General features: G+C 36.5%; 1 protein-coding gene across 4 annotated transcripts in view; it reads left to right on the top strand.

The window, feature by feature from the left end:
* The window catches only part of USP47 (ubiquitin specific peptidase 47), a 53302-nt gene extending 39097 nt beyond the window's left edge, over window positions 1-14205 (top strand). For 3 of the 4 annotated variants that reach the window (XM_031553431.1, XM_010710957.3, XM_019615357.2), the window contains 12 exons: window positions 110-317; window positions 582-697; window positions 1756-1875; window positions 3154-3934; window positions 5925-6100; window positions 6276-6356; window positions 7468-7583; window positions 8584-8702; window positions 10133-10263; window positions 11897-11944; window positions 12030-12160; window positions 12778-12952. In XM_031553431.1, the coding sequence (XP_031409291.1) occupies window positions 110-317; window positions 582-697; window positions 1756-1875; window positions 3154-3934; window positions 5925-6100; window positions 6276-6356; window positions 7468-7583; window positions 8584-8702; window positions 10133-10263; window positions 11897-11944; window positions 12030-12160; window positions 12778-12952 (2202 nt within the window). Of the gene's footprint in view, window positions 1-109; window positions 318-581; window positions 698-1755; window positions 1876-3153; window positions 3935-5924; window positions 6101-6275; window positions 6357-7467; window positions 7584-8583; window positions 8703-10132; window positions 10264-11896; window positions 11945-12029; window positions 12161-12777 lie in introns of all 4 variants that reach the window. The other variant, XM_010710956.3, reaches the window with a different exon arrangement.
* Window positions 14206-14455: the final 250 nt, after the last annotated feature.

Raw genomic sequence — 14455 nt, 5'->3', positions numbered from 1 at the left:
AAACTACAGTAGATTAAATGATTGAATGTGTGCGCACTGAGATTTCTAGTTTACAAGAGCTAAACCCAAAAAAAGCCATTATTAAATGGTGTCTTGTTTGTTTGTTTAGCTGATGGATTTAGAAGAGGCCGTCCCTTTAGATTGCTGTCGTCTTGTCAAATACGATGAGTTCCATGATTACTTGGAACGATCTTACGAAGGAGAAGAAGATACACCAATGGGTTTATTACTTGGAGGTGTCAAATCAACGTACATGTTTGACTTACTGTTAGAAACAAGAAGACCTGACCAAATTTTCCAGTGCTATAAGCCTGGTGGTAAGTCACATAATTACAAATAGACAAAGATAGGGGAAAACAGATGTATTGCATAGTGGTAGTAAAATAAGACTTGGATAATATAGAACAGTTTTGTCTCTGGCATTAAAAATGAAATTCTGAAATTGTACACTTTCTCAAATTCATTGCTGTTTGCATGGATTTAATGTAACTCCTTGACCAGTATATCAGACAGTGGTACACTTTTTTTTGCCTTTTGAATTTTCTTGATATATCTATGTTTTCTTCTCCTTATCCCTACAGAGGTCATGGTAAAAGTTCACGTAGTGGACCTGAAGACTGAATCTGTTGTTCCTCCAATAAGTGTACGAGCTTATTTGAATCAGACAGTTTCAGAATTCAAACAGCTAATTTCAAAGGTAATTTACCCTTGTTCACAAATATGTATAACAGAATTTTCACTTATTCTTTCTCTAAAAATGTGTAATAACTTAGATTATAACGAGACTTTGCATCTTTTACAGTGCAGTTCATACTGTGTGTCATGTTATAAGATTTGGTTAGTTGTTGCAGTTGAGCTTGTCTATATACTTACTGCTGCTAAAAAGAGTAGTCTACTTGATCTGTCTATAGTTCTACCTTGACTTTTGCATAAAGTTAGCTACTGTCTGGCCCTGTTGTTTACAAACTAACCAAATAATCTGGTATTTGGAGAAGCTGAAGAGTCAAGCTGATATTCTTTTGGACTAATAAATTCAATCACGTCAGTAAGTTATTCTATCAATAGCAGAACTGTTGAATTCTTTAACCATATCACTGATACAACATGCAACTTCCCCCCATTGGCTCTGGTAATTAAAACTAGTAGCCACAGATGTCCATATGGTCTCTGCAAATCCTCCTTCTCATACCAGCAGCTACTTAATAAGCTGTAGAATTGACTATGGACTTGTAATTGACATTGTCTCGGGCCATGGAATATTGGTGCTTCCATTTAACTGAAACAGCCACAAACAACTGAAACATTCCAACAGGAAGAAAACAGCCATTTCTATTAGTTCTGTATGATTCAGTTCAGTGTAACTTCATAATATTCATTGTAGAATGAGGTTTGAATTAAGGGTATGTGCACAAAACCTGATGCTTTAAAATATTTTTGATTTTCAGCTGGTTTTGTACCCTTAGAATGGTATTGACATTGATTTTATTACTAGTTGCTAAATTTGTTTGTTCTCTGCAAAGTCAAGCCATCTTCGTCTCTTGATCTTGTGAAAAAACTGATGTTATGTGTCAAAGAATGGAAGAAAGCAACCAAGACTGAACAGTTTGTGGTTGATTTTCCTGCTGCTGTCTTTACAATTCTTGAATCAATACAAAACTTCTTATTTCCTTGTGATTAATCTTAAAATGATTATTCATGTTCCAGTATTTGAAATTATATAATGCACTTTAACTTACTGTGATTGTCTTATTTCAGGCTACGCATCTGCCATCTGAAACAATGCGGGTAGTATTAGAACGTTGCTACAATGATTTGCGTCTTCTGAATGTCCCCAGCAAAACACTGAAAGCTGAAGGCTTTTTTAGAAGCAATAAGGTAGATGTCCTGATTTTGAAACTGTCCATGTATCTACATAGCATCATCTACAAGACTGTATTGCAAGTGGGAGGGAAGTCTGTATAAAATTTATACAGGATAATAGTCATTTATATTACTGTTCTCTATTAAATTTTGTGGATTTTTTGGTAACTAGAAGATATTACGATGTCAACGCATTCTGTGGGCTATTTATAAAACCTAGTGTACATAACAAGGTAGAGCAGATTCATAATCAGAAATCTGTTTCATATCAGAATCAGAGATTCACATGGTGCTGAGTTAAAAACCTTTATGACAGGGATTTGTAGAAGTCATCTCCTAGGACAGAATGGTTAGCATTACTCTGAAACCTATCTACTTAGTTTTTAAATCTTATGATCAGCTTCTCAACACTGTTAAAATTCTTACAAAGCAAACTTCAAAGCTAAGAGAAGTTTTTGGTAGATCTTAAATTCAGGAATTCCCTTAGTCAATTCTGTATTTTTTTCTGAAAAGACTTATACTTTTTCCAGTTATAGCTCGAATAGAATAGTTGGAAGGGACCTTTAAAGATCTAGTCCAACTGCCCGACCACTTCAGGACTAACCAAAAGTTAGTGTACTACTGAGGACATGCATTCACAAAAAGAATAACTAAGAACTTAAATAATGTTTGTAGTTAAATAACACGTTAGCGTTGTTCTCTATGCTACAGTAGCACACCTTCCAGCTATATTGTGTGTTACTTGGCTTTGAAATTTAGGCTCAAGATCACAGTATACTGGATGAGCAAAGATTAGGGAAGGAGCAAAATAATGTCGCTGACTTGTTATTCAGTGACTTTAAAGCCATTCACATGGTGATCTTTGAGAAAGGGGGAAAAAAGAGAAATTTGGTCACTTGTATTCTCAATTGCTCTATTGATTACCCTTGTATGCCTTTCAAGATTTCTTATTAGTGATGCTGTACTAGAAAATAAAGACTGTACTTGTTGATCTTGCTACTACTGCAGCTAGTGTTATCGTACAGATTAAAGCTTCATGTTGTAAATAATGCGTAGTGCAGCTCGTCAGCCTGGTTACAGGTCACTCTAATCTGAGCATGATTATGAAAGTAAAAAAAGGGAAACTGTTACTAAGCTATGACTTCTTAGTTTCTGTCTTAATATATATTTGAAAATGTTTGCTAGAAGACTGCGTTTCTTATTGATGTGTGCTCAATCCTATCTGTTTGCTGTTGTTGCTTTTATTATTTAATGTAATGCTACATGGTAAAACCACTATTATTTTATGTTTAGGTATTTATTGAAAGCTCAGAGTCTTTAGATCGTCATGTGGCATATACAGATTCTCACTTATGGAAACTTCTGGATCGTCATGCAAATACAATCAGACTGTATGTCTCGTTACCAGAGAAGTCGCCTGGATCTCAGTTTAGACAATCCGTTTATCAGAAGGCTAGTGGAGATTTGGGCAACTTGGATGAAGCCTGTGAAAGGGTAAAAGGACCTGCAGGCAACATGAAATCTGTTGAGGCAATTCTGGAAGAAAGCACTGAGAAGCTTAAAAGTTTGTCCCTGCAGCAGCAGCAACAGGAAGGTGATAATGGAGACAGCAGCAAAAGCACAGAAGCCAGCGATTTTGAAAATATCGAATCCCCTTCAAATGAAATAGACTCTTCAGCATCAGTAGAAAACAGAGAACTTGAAAACCAGATTCAGGTTTCTGATCCAGAGAATCTCCAGTCTGAGGAACGGTCAGATTCAGATGTAAATAATGACAGGAGTACGAGTTCGGTGGACAGTGATATCCTCAGTTCTAGTCATAGCAGTGATACTCTATGCAATGTGGACAATGCCCCGATTCCCTTGGCTAATGGACTTGATTCTCATAGTATCACAAGTAGTAGGCGATCAAAAGCAAATCAGGGGAAGAAAGAAACCTGGGACACAGCAGAAGAAGATTCTGGAACAGACAGTGAATATGATGAAAGCGGCAAGAGTAGAGAAGAAACACAATATGTGTACTTCAAGTCAGAACCCTACACTGCAGATGAAGGTTCAGGAGAAGGGCAGAAATGTATGTATCTTTGTTTATTATCGTGTGCCTTAAATGCTAGTAAAGTTTAGTTTGTTTTTAATTCGTATGCTCCTTTAAGTCTAATTACAGTTTTGAAAAACTTTGTTTTTATGTCAAATTAAAGCTAATGAATGAAACTGCAAGGTTGAGATGTGGTGCCAGGTTCTCTTACAAGCAGACAACATTAGTAAGGTTTTCAGTGTACTTAAACACTGTCTTTTCTTCCTAAGAACGTTACATCTGTCTGCGAGGCATCTGTTTTCCTTCTGGTGAAGGCATTTTCTGAAGAATAAGTTGAGTTGTCTTCTACTGAAAGGAAAGTCACTTCATGTGCTGAGGATGATTTGTCTGTTTCAGAATGTGGTTAATTACTGTGATTTGCAGAGCAATAGTTCTATTAACATTTCAGTTAACAAACCTGAAAAATCCAAATCATTTTACTTGATGAAAATTCAAGTATGCTTTATGTTTATCAGTTAATTCACTAGACTGTTGCTTTTATATTGATTGAAACGCAACAGGTAAATGAAGCATACATATGGCATATGTGAGAATGATGGTGTATGTTCAGTATAAGAGGTCTTCTATTGTCATAAATCATTCAGAAACAGTATTCAGTGGCTCTGTATGTTTTGTGATTAACAGAAGAAAGATTAGCAGCTGGATATAAACCTTTGAAAGGCAAAAGTTTAACATTGAATCCAGAAATCCTGATGTAAGAATAATAGATAAGGATTCAATCTTACTAATGAAGTGAAAATGTTTCTTTAATAAAAGTTGCACTGAGAGAAATTTTAGTGAAGCTGGTTACAAGAGTTTGAAAAAAACATCTCATGGAAGGGTTGGAATGGAAAGACTTCTCTTTGTTGCTACTCTTGCTTGAACTGCTTAAATTTTTCATTTTTTTGGTAGGACTAGTTAAATGCAGGTGTTATTTAGAGTACCTTTGACACTTCTTGCAGTGCTCTGTACGAGTGGGCATCGAAAAACTTTTCTTAGTACAAGAGCATGGACAGGTTTTTATAACTCAGTTAACTAATGTTCATATAGTAAATTATGTTGTACACTATGACTGTGTTGGACTCATTGGGAATAAAAAGTACTTAACGTTGGGGTTTACCCCAGTGGGCAGCTCAGTACCACACAGCTGTTTGCTCGTTTGCTCCCTCCCAGTAGGATGGCAAAGAATAACTTGTGGGTTGAGATTAAAAACAATAATAAGAGTAATAATAATATAACAGATATTTACAAACAGGTGATGCATAGTGCAATTGCTCACCACCTACCAACTGATTATCAGCCAGTCCCTGGGCAGCAGCTGTCCTTGTCCTGGCCAATTCCCCTCAATTGTATTTATTTATTTTCACATGATGCCATACAGTATAGAACATCTCTGCCCCTCAGCTTCCTTGCTGGAAAGACAGTATGAGAAACTGAAAACTGCAATGTCCTTGGCCTTCTGAAGCCTCCACTCAGCAACAACTAAGCCATCAGTGTGTTGTCAGCATTGTTTTTCTCCGAAAGCCAAAACATAGCATACTAGACACTAAAGGAAAAATCAGCTCTACCATCTTGAAACCAAGACAGTGTAGTTTGTGGTTTAAGTCCAAACTACATATATTAAGAAACATGATTTCTAAAGGCAAATTTCTTATGTTCTAGAATTGTATGCAACCAGAATCTTTTTTTAAATACAAAATTATTCAGTGTGAAAAGTCCTTAATCTAGACTTGAGCTTGCCTTGTGATACCATGTGACATTCCAAAACAGAGTTATAACCAACCCTTTCATTCTGAAGATGTTGCTGTTTGCAAAATAGGTTGATACTTCAGGAGTATCAACCCATAAACATTTCAAATGCAACAAAGCTCATACAAGTTACAGGAATGCCCTTTATAATTAGTAGGGTTATATATGAAAATAATATGATAGACTGCATTTCTTTAATATCTGAGTGCTCTGTGCTAATTTCATCTTCGTCTTTGTTTAGGGTTGATGGTGCATGTTGATAAAAGAATTACACTGTCTGCCTTCAAGCAACAGTTGGAGCCTTTTGTTGGAGTTCCATCCTCTCACTTTAAAGTCTTTAGAGTTTACGCCAGCAATCAAGAGTTTGAGAGTGTTCGGCTCAATGAGACACTTTCATCATTTTCTGATGACAACAAGGTTATTCAGAACTTATTTTGGGGAAAAAAAAGCATTGGTACAATATAGCCAAGTTTAAGATAATAACCTGCTACTTCTTGATAGTTGCTGGTTTAAATCGTTGCTTTAATGTTGATATTGTTACAAAATGTAATTTTGATTGTAATGCCAGTTCTAACAAACACTCTCTTTACAGATAACTATTAGACTTGGAAGAGCGCTTAAGAAGGGTGAATACAGAGTCAAAGTCTATCAGCTTTTGGTAAATGAACCAGAGGTAACGTGTTATAATCAAGGTTGATTAATAGTGATTTATGAAAATTATAGTAAATGCCATGGCACATGGATTTTCCTCTGAAACCTTGCTAAAAAGAACCCTTTTTTCTCTGAGCTTTTCTGTAGTTTTCCCTAGATTAAGAAAGGGAAATTCAGGCTATTTTTTTCATGTGCCTTAGAATATGCAGTTGGAATGTGGTCTGCAGCCTTTCAGATGTCTTTATTTCTGCAGTATAAATAGAGAACAAAGAAAGATCACTCCTTGTTTTCCTTAAATATGTTTAGTTGTATAGTATTCTTTACAAATAGAAACTGTCCTGGCTTGTCCCTATTATCAGTAATAGGGAACAAATAGAACTTGCTGCAATCATGCAAGGCAGGTGGTGGCTATAAGCAGGTGCCTATCCCTTCTGCATAGGGCAGTCCTAAAGAAGTGTAGAAACAAAAATACCTTTCTTGTAGTAATCAGCGCACTTGCTTGTAGCATCTTTTGAGATGTGAAAAGGATAAAAGTTGATCTCATTATACAGATAGGAGTCTTTAAAATTGATGTAATGTGCATCTTAATTTCCGATTTTATGGTTTGGACCAAACTGCAGAGTATATATATTAATAAAGGAGAAGCATACGGTACTGAAACTGAACTAACTAGTTAAGCAGACGGTGAGATTAGTCCAAGAATAATTTCCAGTCATGGTGTTCTGACCTATCTGACCATTGTAAGAGAGTGGCATATTTATCATCTTGTGGCTTGTTTATCTTAAAAGCTCTTTCATCAGCACTTTCCAACTTGTTTGAAATGTTAATATAATGGCAGCAATTAGTAATCTGGGGACCAGATGCTGCTTCTGCGGTGGCATGCATTCGGTAGTTTTTGGGTGACTTGTCAAACAAAGGTTGACTGCAGTGCAATTAAAATCCTGATTTTAATCAGTGTTGTTTACAGAAAATGATTACTTTGCTAGGTGAGTGGGGCTGGTCTCAAGGGCAGAGACAAGATTGGAAGACAAATTACTTTTTTCTATTATTTATATTTTATATAATATATAAATATATATAATTATATATTATCATTAATTTCTTTAATGGTTTTCTATTTGCTATGTTCACAGCCATGCAAGTTTCTTCTAGATGCAGTTTTTGCTAAGGGAATGACCGTCCGACAGTCCAAAGAGGAGCTACTTCCTCAGCTTCGAGAACAGTGTGGCCTGAACTTAACAATTGACAGGTGAAGATTTTGCAATCAGGACTGAAGTTAAATGACTAAATATTACTTTAAAGTGTGTATCTTTTCTCTTGTGGGAAGGAAGAACATTAGGAAAAGAGCAGAAATAAGTTACCGTGGTGTTTAAATCCAGTTGTGAATTGTGAGAAGCATTAACTTCATCATTTTTGGCTTTCTTTGCATGTAAAATGATAGAGGGAATTGTATCTGCCTGAAATGTCTGTGTGCAAAATGACTACAGGTTTAGATGAAATGTTTTATTTAAAAAGAAGAGCATTAAGTAAATCTGTTCACATACAAAAGCATAAAGTAGTAAAAATGTTTCCTGTTGAGAAAAGCAGTAAAAATGTAGATCTGGACCAGGTAATTTCTACTTACCTCACTATGACTTGGCCAAAGGATTTTTGTCAGCCACACGTGTATTGTGTTGTCTAATACTATATGTTGTCTAATGCCTCCTGGGCACATAACAGTATTTGACTTCTGAGTATAGAAACCATTATTATTAGTGTTATACTTGTATTTATTTCCATTTCAGTTGTTCATACCAGTATTTAGTTGCATCTGAATAAAGCTCATGCTTTTATTGTGTGTCTGTATTGACGCAGTAGAACCAAGAATGTAAACCAGATACCAGTCTTCCATACTAATCTCTCCAAACAAAAACAACAAAAAAGGCAGGGATAACTTTTGGAAGCTTCTGGTAATACTCTACTTATGCTGCATAGGAAATTGTTTTCTTCCTCCAAGTCTTCATGGATTTCTTGCTCTGACCAAGCATATGCAGGCTTGTTTTCTTTGATTGATGCTGCACTACCAGACTGATGACAGCATGCTGTCAGGAATATCTCAATGTTAAAATTATTGCTGCTAAACCTTACCTACCCTCACATAAATGAGTTGCATTTTGGTTCCACCAAAAGAAAAAAAAAAGCGATGTTCTATTTTTAACTCCATGACACTGTTAATTGGTTGAAAACTTTCCTCTGTCATTTATTTACAGGTTTCGTCTACGGAAGAAAACCTGGAAGAACCCAGGGACTGTGTTTCTGGATTATCATATCTATGAAGAAGATATCAATATTTCAAGCAATTGGGAAGTTTTCCTAGAAATACTTGATGGTAATAATAATATGGAGAGAAAGTGAAGATGATGGTAGAGCTTTTATTTAGAGAGCAGTAGAAAATGCAATTCCCTTCTTTTCAATGTAAGACTAATAAAACTGAAGTGTGTTTTCAAGGGTAACTTAAGGGAAAAAGGTAGGCCATGCTGTTTTTTCTCTGGCATTTCTCATCATGTATAGATAAGGAATGTAGATTGCATTTGTTCAGAAACTTTTTCACATGCGTATGTGCTTTAAGAAGTCCAACACGACTGTCGCTCTAGTACCATGAGCTCTTTTGGACAACTGATGAATCATGGTATTTTTAGTTTTAGCAATTATGTCAAAATAAATGCAAGATATTGAAATGAACATTGGAGGTTCTGCAGTCCTCCAGATGGACTGGAAATATGTATCGGCTCACACTTGAATTGTTGTTGGAGGAGCATAAAGGCATAAAGTTCTATCAACACTTCTTTCATCTTGTTTTTCAGCTAAGCACATTAGTTAAGTAAATAATGTGACTTAGAGGATTTTACAGCTAGTTTCCTTGTAATAGTGGATCTATATCCTTTCTTTGTTATGTGCATATTTAAATTGTTCTGTGGTTCTGAAGGAAGCTTAGATAATTGCTTCAGACATGCCAAGAAGGATTTCATTGGTTGTACCTTCATTTTGGACAGCAGCTTAAGTGTTGAAAGGTAGCACAAACACAGTCATAGACAAAATTTGTAGATGTTTAGAAGCTTGAACAGTGGTGGTTTCATGCACCACAAGCATGTAATAGTAGACATAAATGTTGAAGTTGCATATTCTGTAGGCTAAATTACAAAATTTTAAACCAGTTTAGAAGTGATGATATCAGCCCTTTCATATTATTTATGCTTATTTGATTGTGATTTTCATGGTGTTACCCTGTCTACCAGAGAAAGCCCTGGCATAAGGAATTTGGAGGCAATACGTATTTTAAAGGTGGTAGGTGTACAGCAGACTTCAGTAACAAGTGTGTAGTTAGTGTGTGAAAGGTAGAAGTGAAATGTGAAAAACTCTACTTTGGGAACAAAAGTGAAGCACATGAATAATTACCAGATTGCAGAGGAAGGCCGTGCAGATGCAAGGTCAGAAGATCAGCCTCTGATTTTGGTGGCTGGATATTTTGTGTGTGACTAAGCTGGAGAGGAGTAAATGGCATTGCTTGTAAGGGATATTATCTATGACAGATTGTTTGAAATTAAGTCTAGTCCCGCTTTTCCTGTTTTCTCCTCCTCTGTAGTAGACTGCCTGCAGCATACAGAGTTATGTAACATTTAATGGGCAGTGTGTGTGTGTGTGTGTGTGCGCGTGTAATGCAGCCTTCAATACCTGAGTGTGCATTTGCTATGGGTAACCCCTAATTTTAAATAAGCTACTTTATGATGTCAATGTAATAAATTTCTTTCTCTTTCTAAGGAATAGAAAAGATGAAATCCATGTCACAACTTGCAGTTTTATCAAGACGATGGAGACCATCAGAGATGAAGCTAGATTCTTTCCAGGAAGTAGTGCTAGAAAGTAGCGGTGTTGAGGAATTAAAAGAGAAGGTAAAATCTACAAACCATGCAGGTTTCTCGTGGTTTCTGAATGTCTTATTCATGTCTTCTGTTCGGAAGCATGGGTATCATGACTTTTTTTCTTTATAAGACCAGAACTTTTCAACAGGCAAGTGAATGTGCCATACTAGCAGAAGCCTAGAGTAGGGAGTGTGTTTTATAATGGGACTGTTTTATTAATTTGATTTATCAAATCGTGCTTAGAAATGGTTGTTCATATATAGGAATACTAAGATGGAAGAAGGACACCTTGGATGTTGATGTCAGCAAAAATCCTGTTATCAAATCTGCCAGTCTTAATTCAAATATTAATAATAGGATTTTTTGTATAGGCTGGAAAGAGGAGCATTGTTCAGCTTTCATCCTCATTTTTATCTGAAGAGGAAGTCAGCTTTTCTTGTTTTCCTTTCTTAAGAAGCAAGTTGTAGGGAGCAACTTGAAAGCTTCTCTGAAGGAATGCTGCTAATTTTTTTTGGTCACACAAGTATGATAAATTTGAATTTGACATCTGTAGTAACAGAGGTGTTCATCCAGATCTTTTCTGCTAGCCAAATTCTGCTAGCAGATAGTAGGGCTGATATATTTCAGGATTTTGCTGGCTTTTGTTAGTATTTGTTGATTTGATCTAGTTTGCTCAGGAAATGAGAGTTGGAAAATTAGGCTGGCTGTTAGTCTGCTCTTATCAGTTCAGTTCAGCATACCAGACAGAAGAGTTGATGAAGGCAAGAATCTTAGAAATGAAATCTCCAAATTTTGGGGAAATAAGCAGCCTTGGGTTAAAAATGAATCTAAGTTAATATCTGTGCTGCCCTGGAGATAAGATTGCAGCCTGACTTTGAGTTGACGGCAAGGCAGCGCTGAGTCTGTGTGCACCATGAGATTGCTCAGCAAATACCTAACGGGTGGGAGTCAAGTGGATGGGGATAGCCTCTTTTCAATGCTACTCAAGTGATAGAACAAGGGGAAATGGGAACAAACTGATACACAGGAAGGTCCATATGAACATGAGGAAAATCATCTTTACTGTGAGTGTCATAGAACACTGGAACAGGCTGCTCAGAGAGGCTGTGGAGTCTCCTTCTGTGAAGATACTCAGAACCTGCCTGGGCCACCTGCCTGTGTGCCCTGCAGTAGGGAACCTGCTTTAGCGGGTGGTTGGACTCCATAATCTCTAGAGGTCTCTTCCAACCCTTATCATTCTATGATTATGGTAGGAAGTGTGGTGTATGTAGATGAAGCTGTAAAATGCATATGCCTTAACCTCATGTGCTTTCCTTCTTGACTATAATAGTTTTCATTTGATATAGAAAGGAAACTGCCGGACCTTAAGGCTTAACTCGAGGCAGTTGGTGACTATGTCATGGATTCTATTAACTGTTTTTATTTTATTATTGCCTTGCTGTGAAGTCAGGAATGTGATGAAACTGCCACATGAAGTGTGCTGTATGACACATTGGTAATTTCTAAAGTTCTGAAAGCGTGTACTTTGTCATTGTAATTTTGTACTAATATTTTACAACTTGAGTATGTTAGTCAGCTTCTAGATTTGGTAGGTCTGTGGATTTATGTAGATGTACCATAATGTTGTAGAATAGTACTTAAATCCATTTTTTTCACTTCACAGCTGAGTGAATTAAGCGGAATACCCTTAGAAAATATTGAGTTTGCGAAGGTAAGATCTTCCTTTTTTTTTTTCTCTGCATTTTATTGGTGTATGTGATTGTGTAACTGTTTCATCCGCAATTGCTTCTTCTTAGGGTAGAGGAACGTTTCCATGCGACATTTCTGTCCTAGAGATTCATCAAGACTTGGACTGGAATCCTAAAGTATCTACATTGAATGTCTGGCCTCTGTACATTTGTGACGACGGTGCAGTAATATTTTATAGGTACATACTTTATTACAGAATAGTAATGCAAAAAATCTGTGCTTAAGATTTGAAGGGTGATGTAATCAACAGAAGCTTAAACATTCTACTTGTTTTCTTAAAGGAGAAATGCTTGTGTGAGAGGGTTGAAAACATGGGACTAATTCAGGCTTCTCAGCTTCATACAAACCTGACAATTAACTGTTTGGGTTTGCTTGTTTTAAGAAAATAAACACTGTTCCCTTTTACTCACTTCTCTCTCTCAAGTCACTGCTAAATGCAAAAGTAATTGCTGTTCTTGAGTGCACCTGAATTTCATCTAGCTGTTGGTGTTGTGATGAAATAAAGAACAGTCATAATTATTCACGGAGAGTAGGTATAATCAGGTAGATGGAATATAATCTTGGTTCTTGCTGTTTTCTGTTTGGTCTACTGTAAGAATACTGAATAAAAAGCAGACTCGGATTAATATTAGTCACTAGTCATTAGGAGAAGAAAAGCATTTGTGTGGAACATTATGTTTAGTTCTGTTTTTGTTTTGTTTTTTTTACAAGCTGCACCAGTGGCGGAGAAATAAAGAAATCTAATGACTATTGTAGTTAATTTAACATAGATTTTTAACATGTGTTTTCATTTAGGGATAAAACCGAAGAATTAATGGAATTAACAGATGAACAGAGAAACGAACTGATGAAAAAAGAAAGCAGCAGACTCCAGAAAACTGGACACCGGGTAACCTACTCTCCTCGTAAAGAGAAAGCACTAAAAATTTATCTGGATGGAGCACCAAATAAAGATTTGACTCAAGACTGATATTTGCTATAGCATTTTCCCTGGGGAATTTTTTTTTTGTTTAAAATAAGAAGGTTCACTACTACTGTGTAGTGCCATTACGGCAGGACGCTCATTAGGTGTAAAGCGCTGACACCAGCACTGATTGGGCTGTGCTACCAATCAGCAGCGCAGTGCCCTGTTGGGTCGCTGTTTGACTTGGAATCATGTTGTGCACTATAGTCAAATGTACTGTAAAGCTAAAAGGGATGTGCAAATAAAAGATTAGAACTAAAAAATGGGTGGGGAGGGAAATGAGTGGAAATTTTTGAGGACAGTGTGCACATAGTAGCTAGTGAAACTAGCCTCAAACAGGATACTCATAGCTTAATAATAAAAGCTGTGCAAAGGCCATGAAAGAATCCTTTTTTGTTTGTTTCACTGATACACGCATTACCTCATCAGAAAGTCTGAAGCATGTGTTAACACCTTGGTTCTAAAAAGCAGCAGGAAGGGGTTGAAGATGTGATGGAAGTGATGGAGTTGTAAGGTCTGCGAATATTCTTTCACGAAACAGGCGGTGTTAGAGGTTTGTCTGAAGCGGCCAGCAGGTGTTGGTTCTTTTTGCAGAAGCGCTGTTGTAAGGTAAACTGGTTTTTAGCAGGTTACAGAAGCTGGTGAGCAGCTCTATATTTCATCCAGTGTGTAAATAAAATTTGCCCTGTCCACTTAACAGAACTGCAGTTCAGCTATTTTCCATGGTATTTCTTTTCACATATCACCATCCATTGAGTTTGAAATTGTAGTTGCCTATTTAAATTTGTATTCATTTTGTCTGACAGTGCTGGGTACTTTAGGGTTGTATTTCCCCTTGTTAATTAAGCTTTCATTCTGTTTAGCAACTTTTTTGTACATTTTGTTTTTGAGACTATTACAAGTTTGCGTTTTCTCCACCCATTGAAATTCGTATTCCATTTGCCTGGATTTGATTCCACAGCTATATGTAGTTAAGTACTGGGGCAACCTTTAACATCTCAACATATAAACTTGGTAGTTCAGGTTGTGGTGGAGAGACTGATGCAGTCAACATGATTTCCTTGCGAAGCCTAGGAACAGCAATTTTTTTGCTTTGGTCCATAAAGATCAATAGAGAACAGTTCTCCTTAGTTTTCGGAAAACCACCTAATTTATAACAATCAAACGATTTTGGTAAACTTTTTCATGCCAGATGCTGTTTACAACAGTGAACATGCCAATAAAACATTTGTTCATTCTGTTGTGTTTTATTCATTAAATGCTGTGGGTTTTATTTGAAGAATGTCAGAATTACTTCATGGAAATGTGCTTTCCTAAGGCAATATCAGAAGCCTGTTTGTATATGTGTATATATTTATACACACTCCATACCCAATATTATGGGAAGCATTTTGTAGCCTGTCTGCTGTTCCTCCAGGCTTATTTTCACACTGCGTTTTTAAGTTTCCTTTCTAGAACTGAATTCCTTCCCAGTGAAATTGTTAGAGTCCAAATATGGCTGGCAGCTAA

Source organism: Meleagris gallopavo, chromosome 5 (assembly GCF_000146605.3).
Source record: "Meleagris gallopavo isolate NT-WF06-2002-E0010 breed Aviagen turkey brand Nicholas breeding stock chromosome 5, Turkey_5.1, whole genome shotgun sequence".
In the NCBI taxonomy this organism is placed as follows: Eukaryota; Metazoa; Chordata; class Aves; order Galliformes; family Phasianidae; genus Meleagris; species Meleagris gallopavo.
The sequence above is the reverse complement of the archived record's forward strand: the minus strand, read 5'-3'. Positions and strand labels throughout refer to the sequence as shown.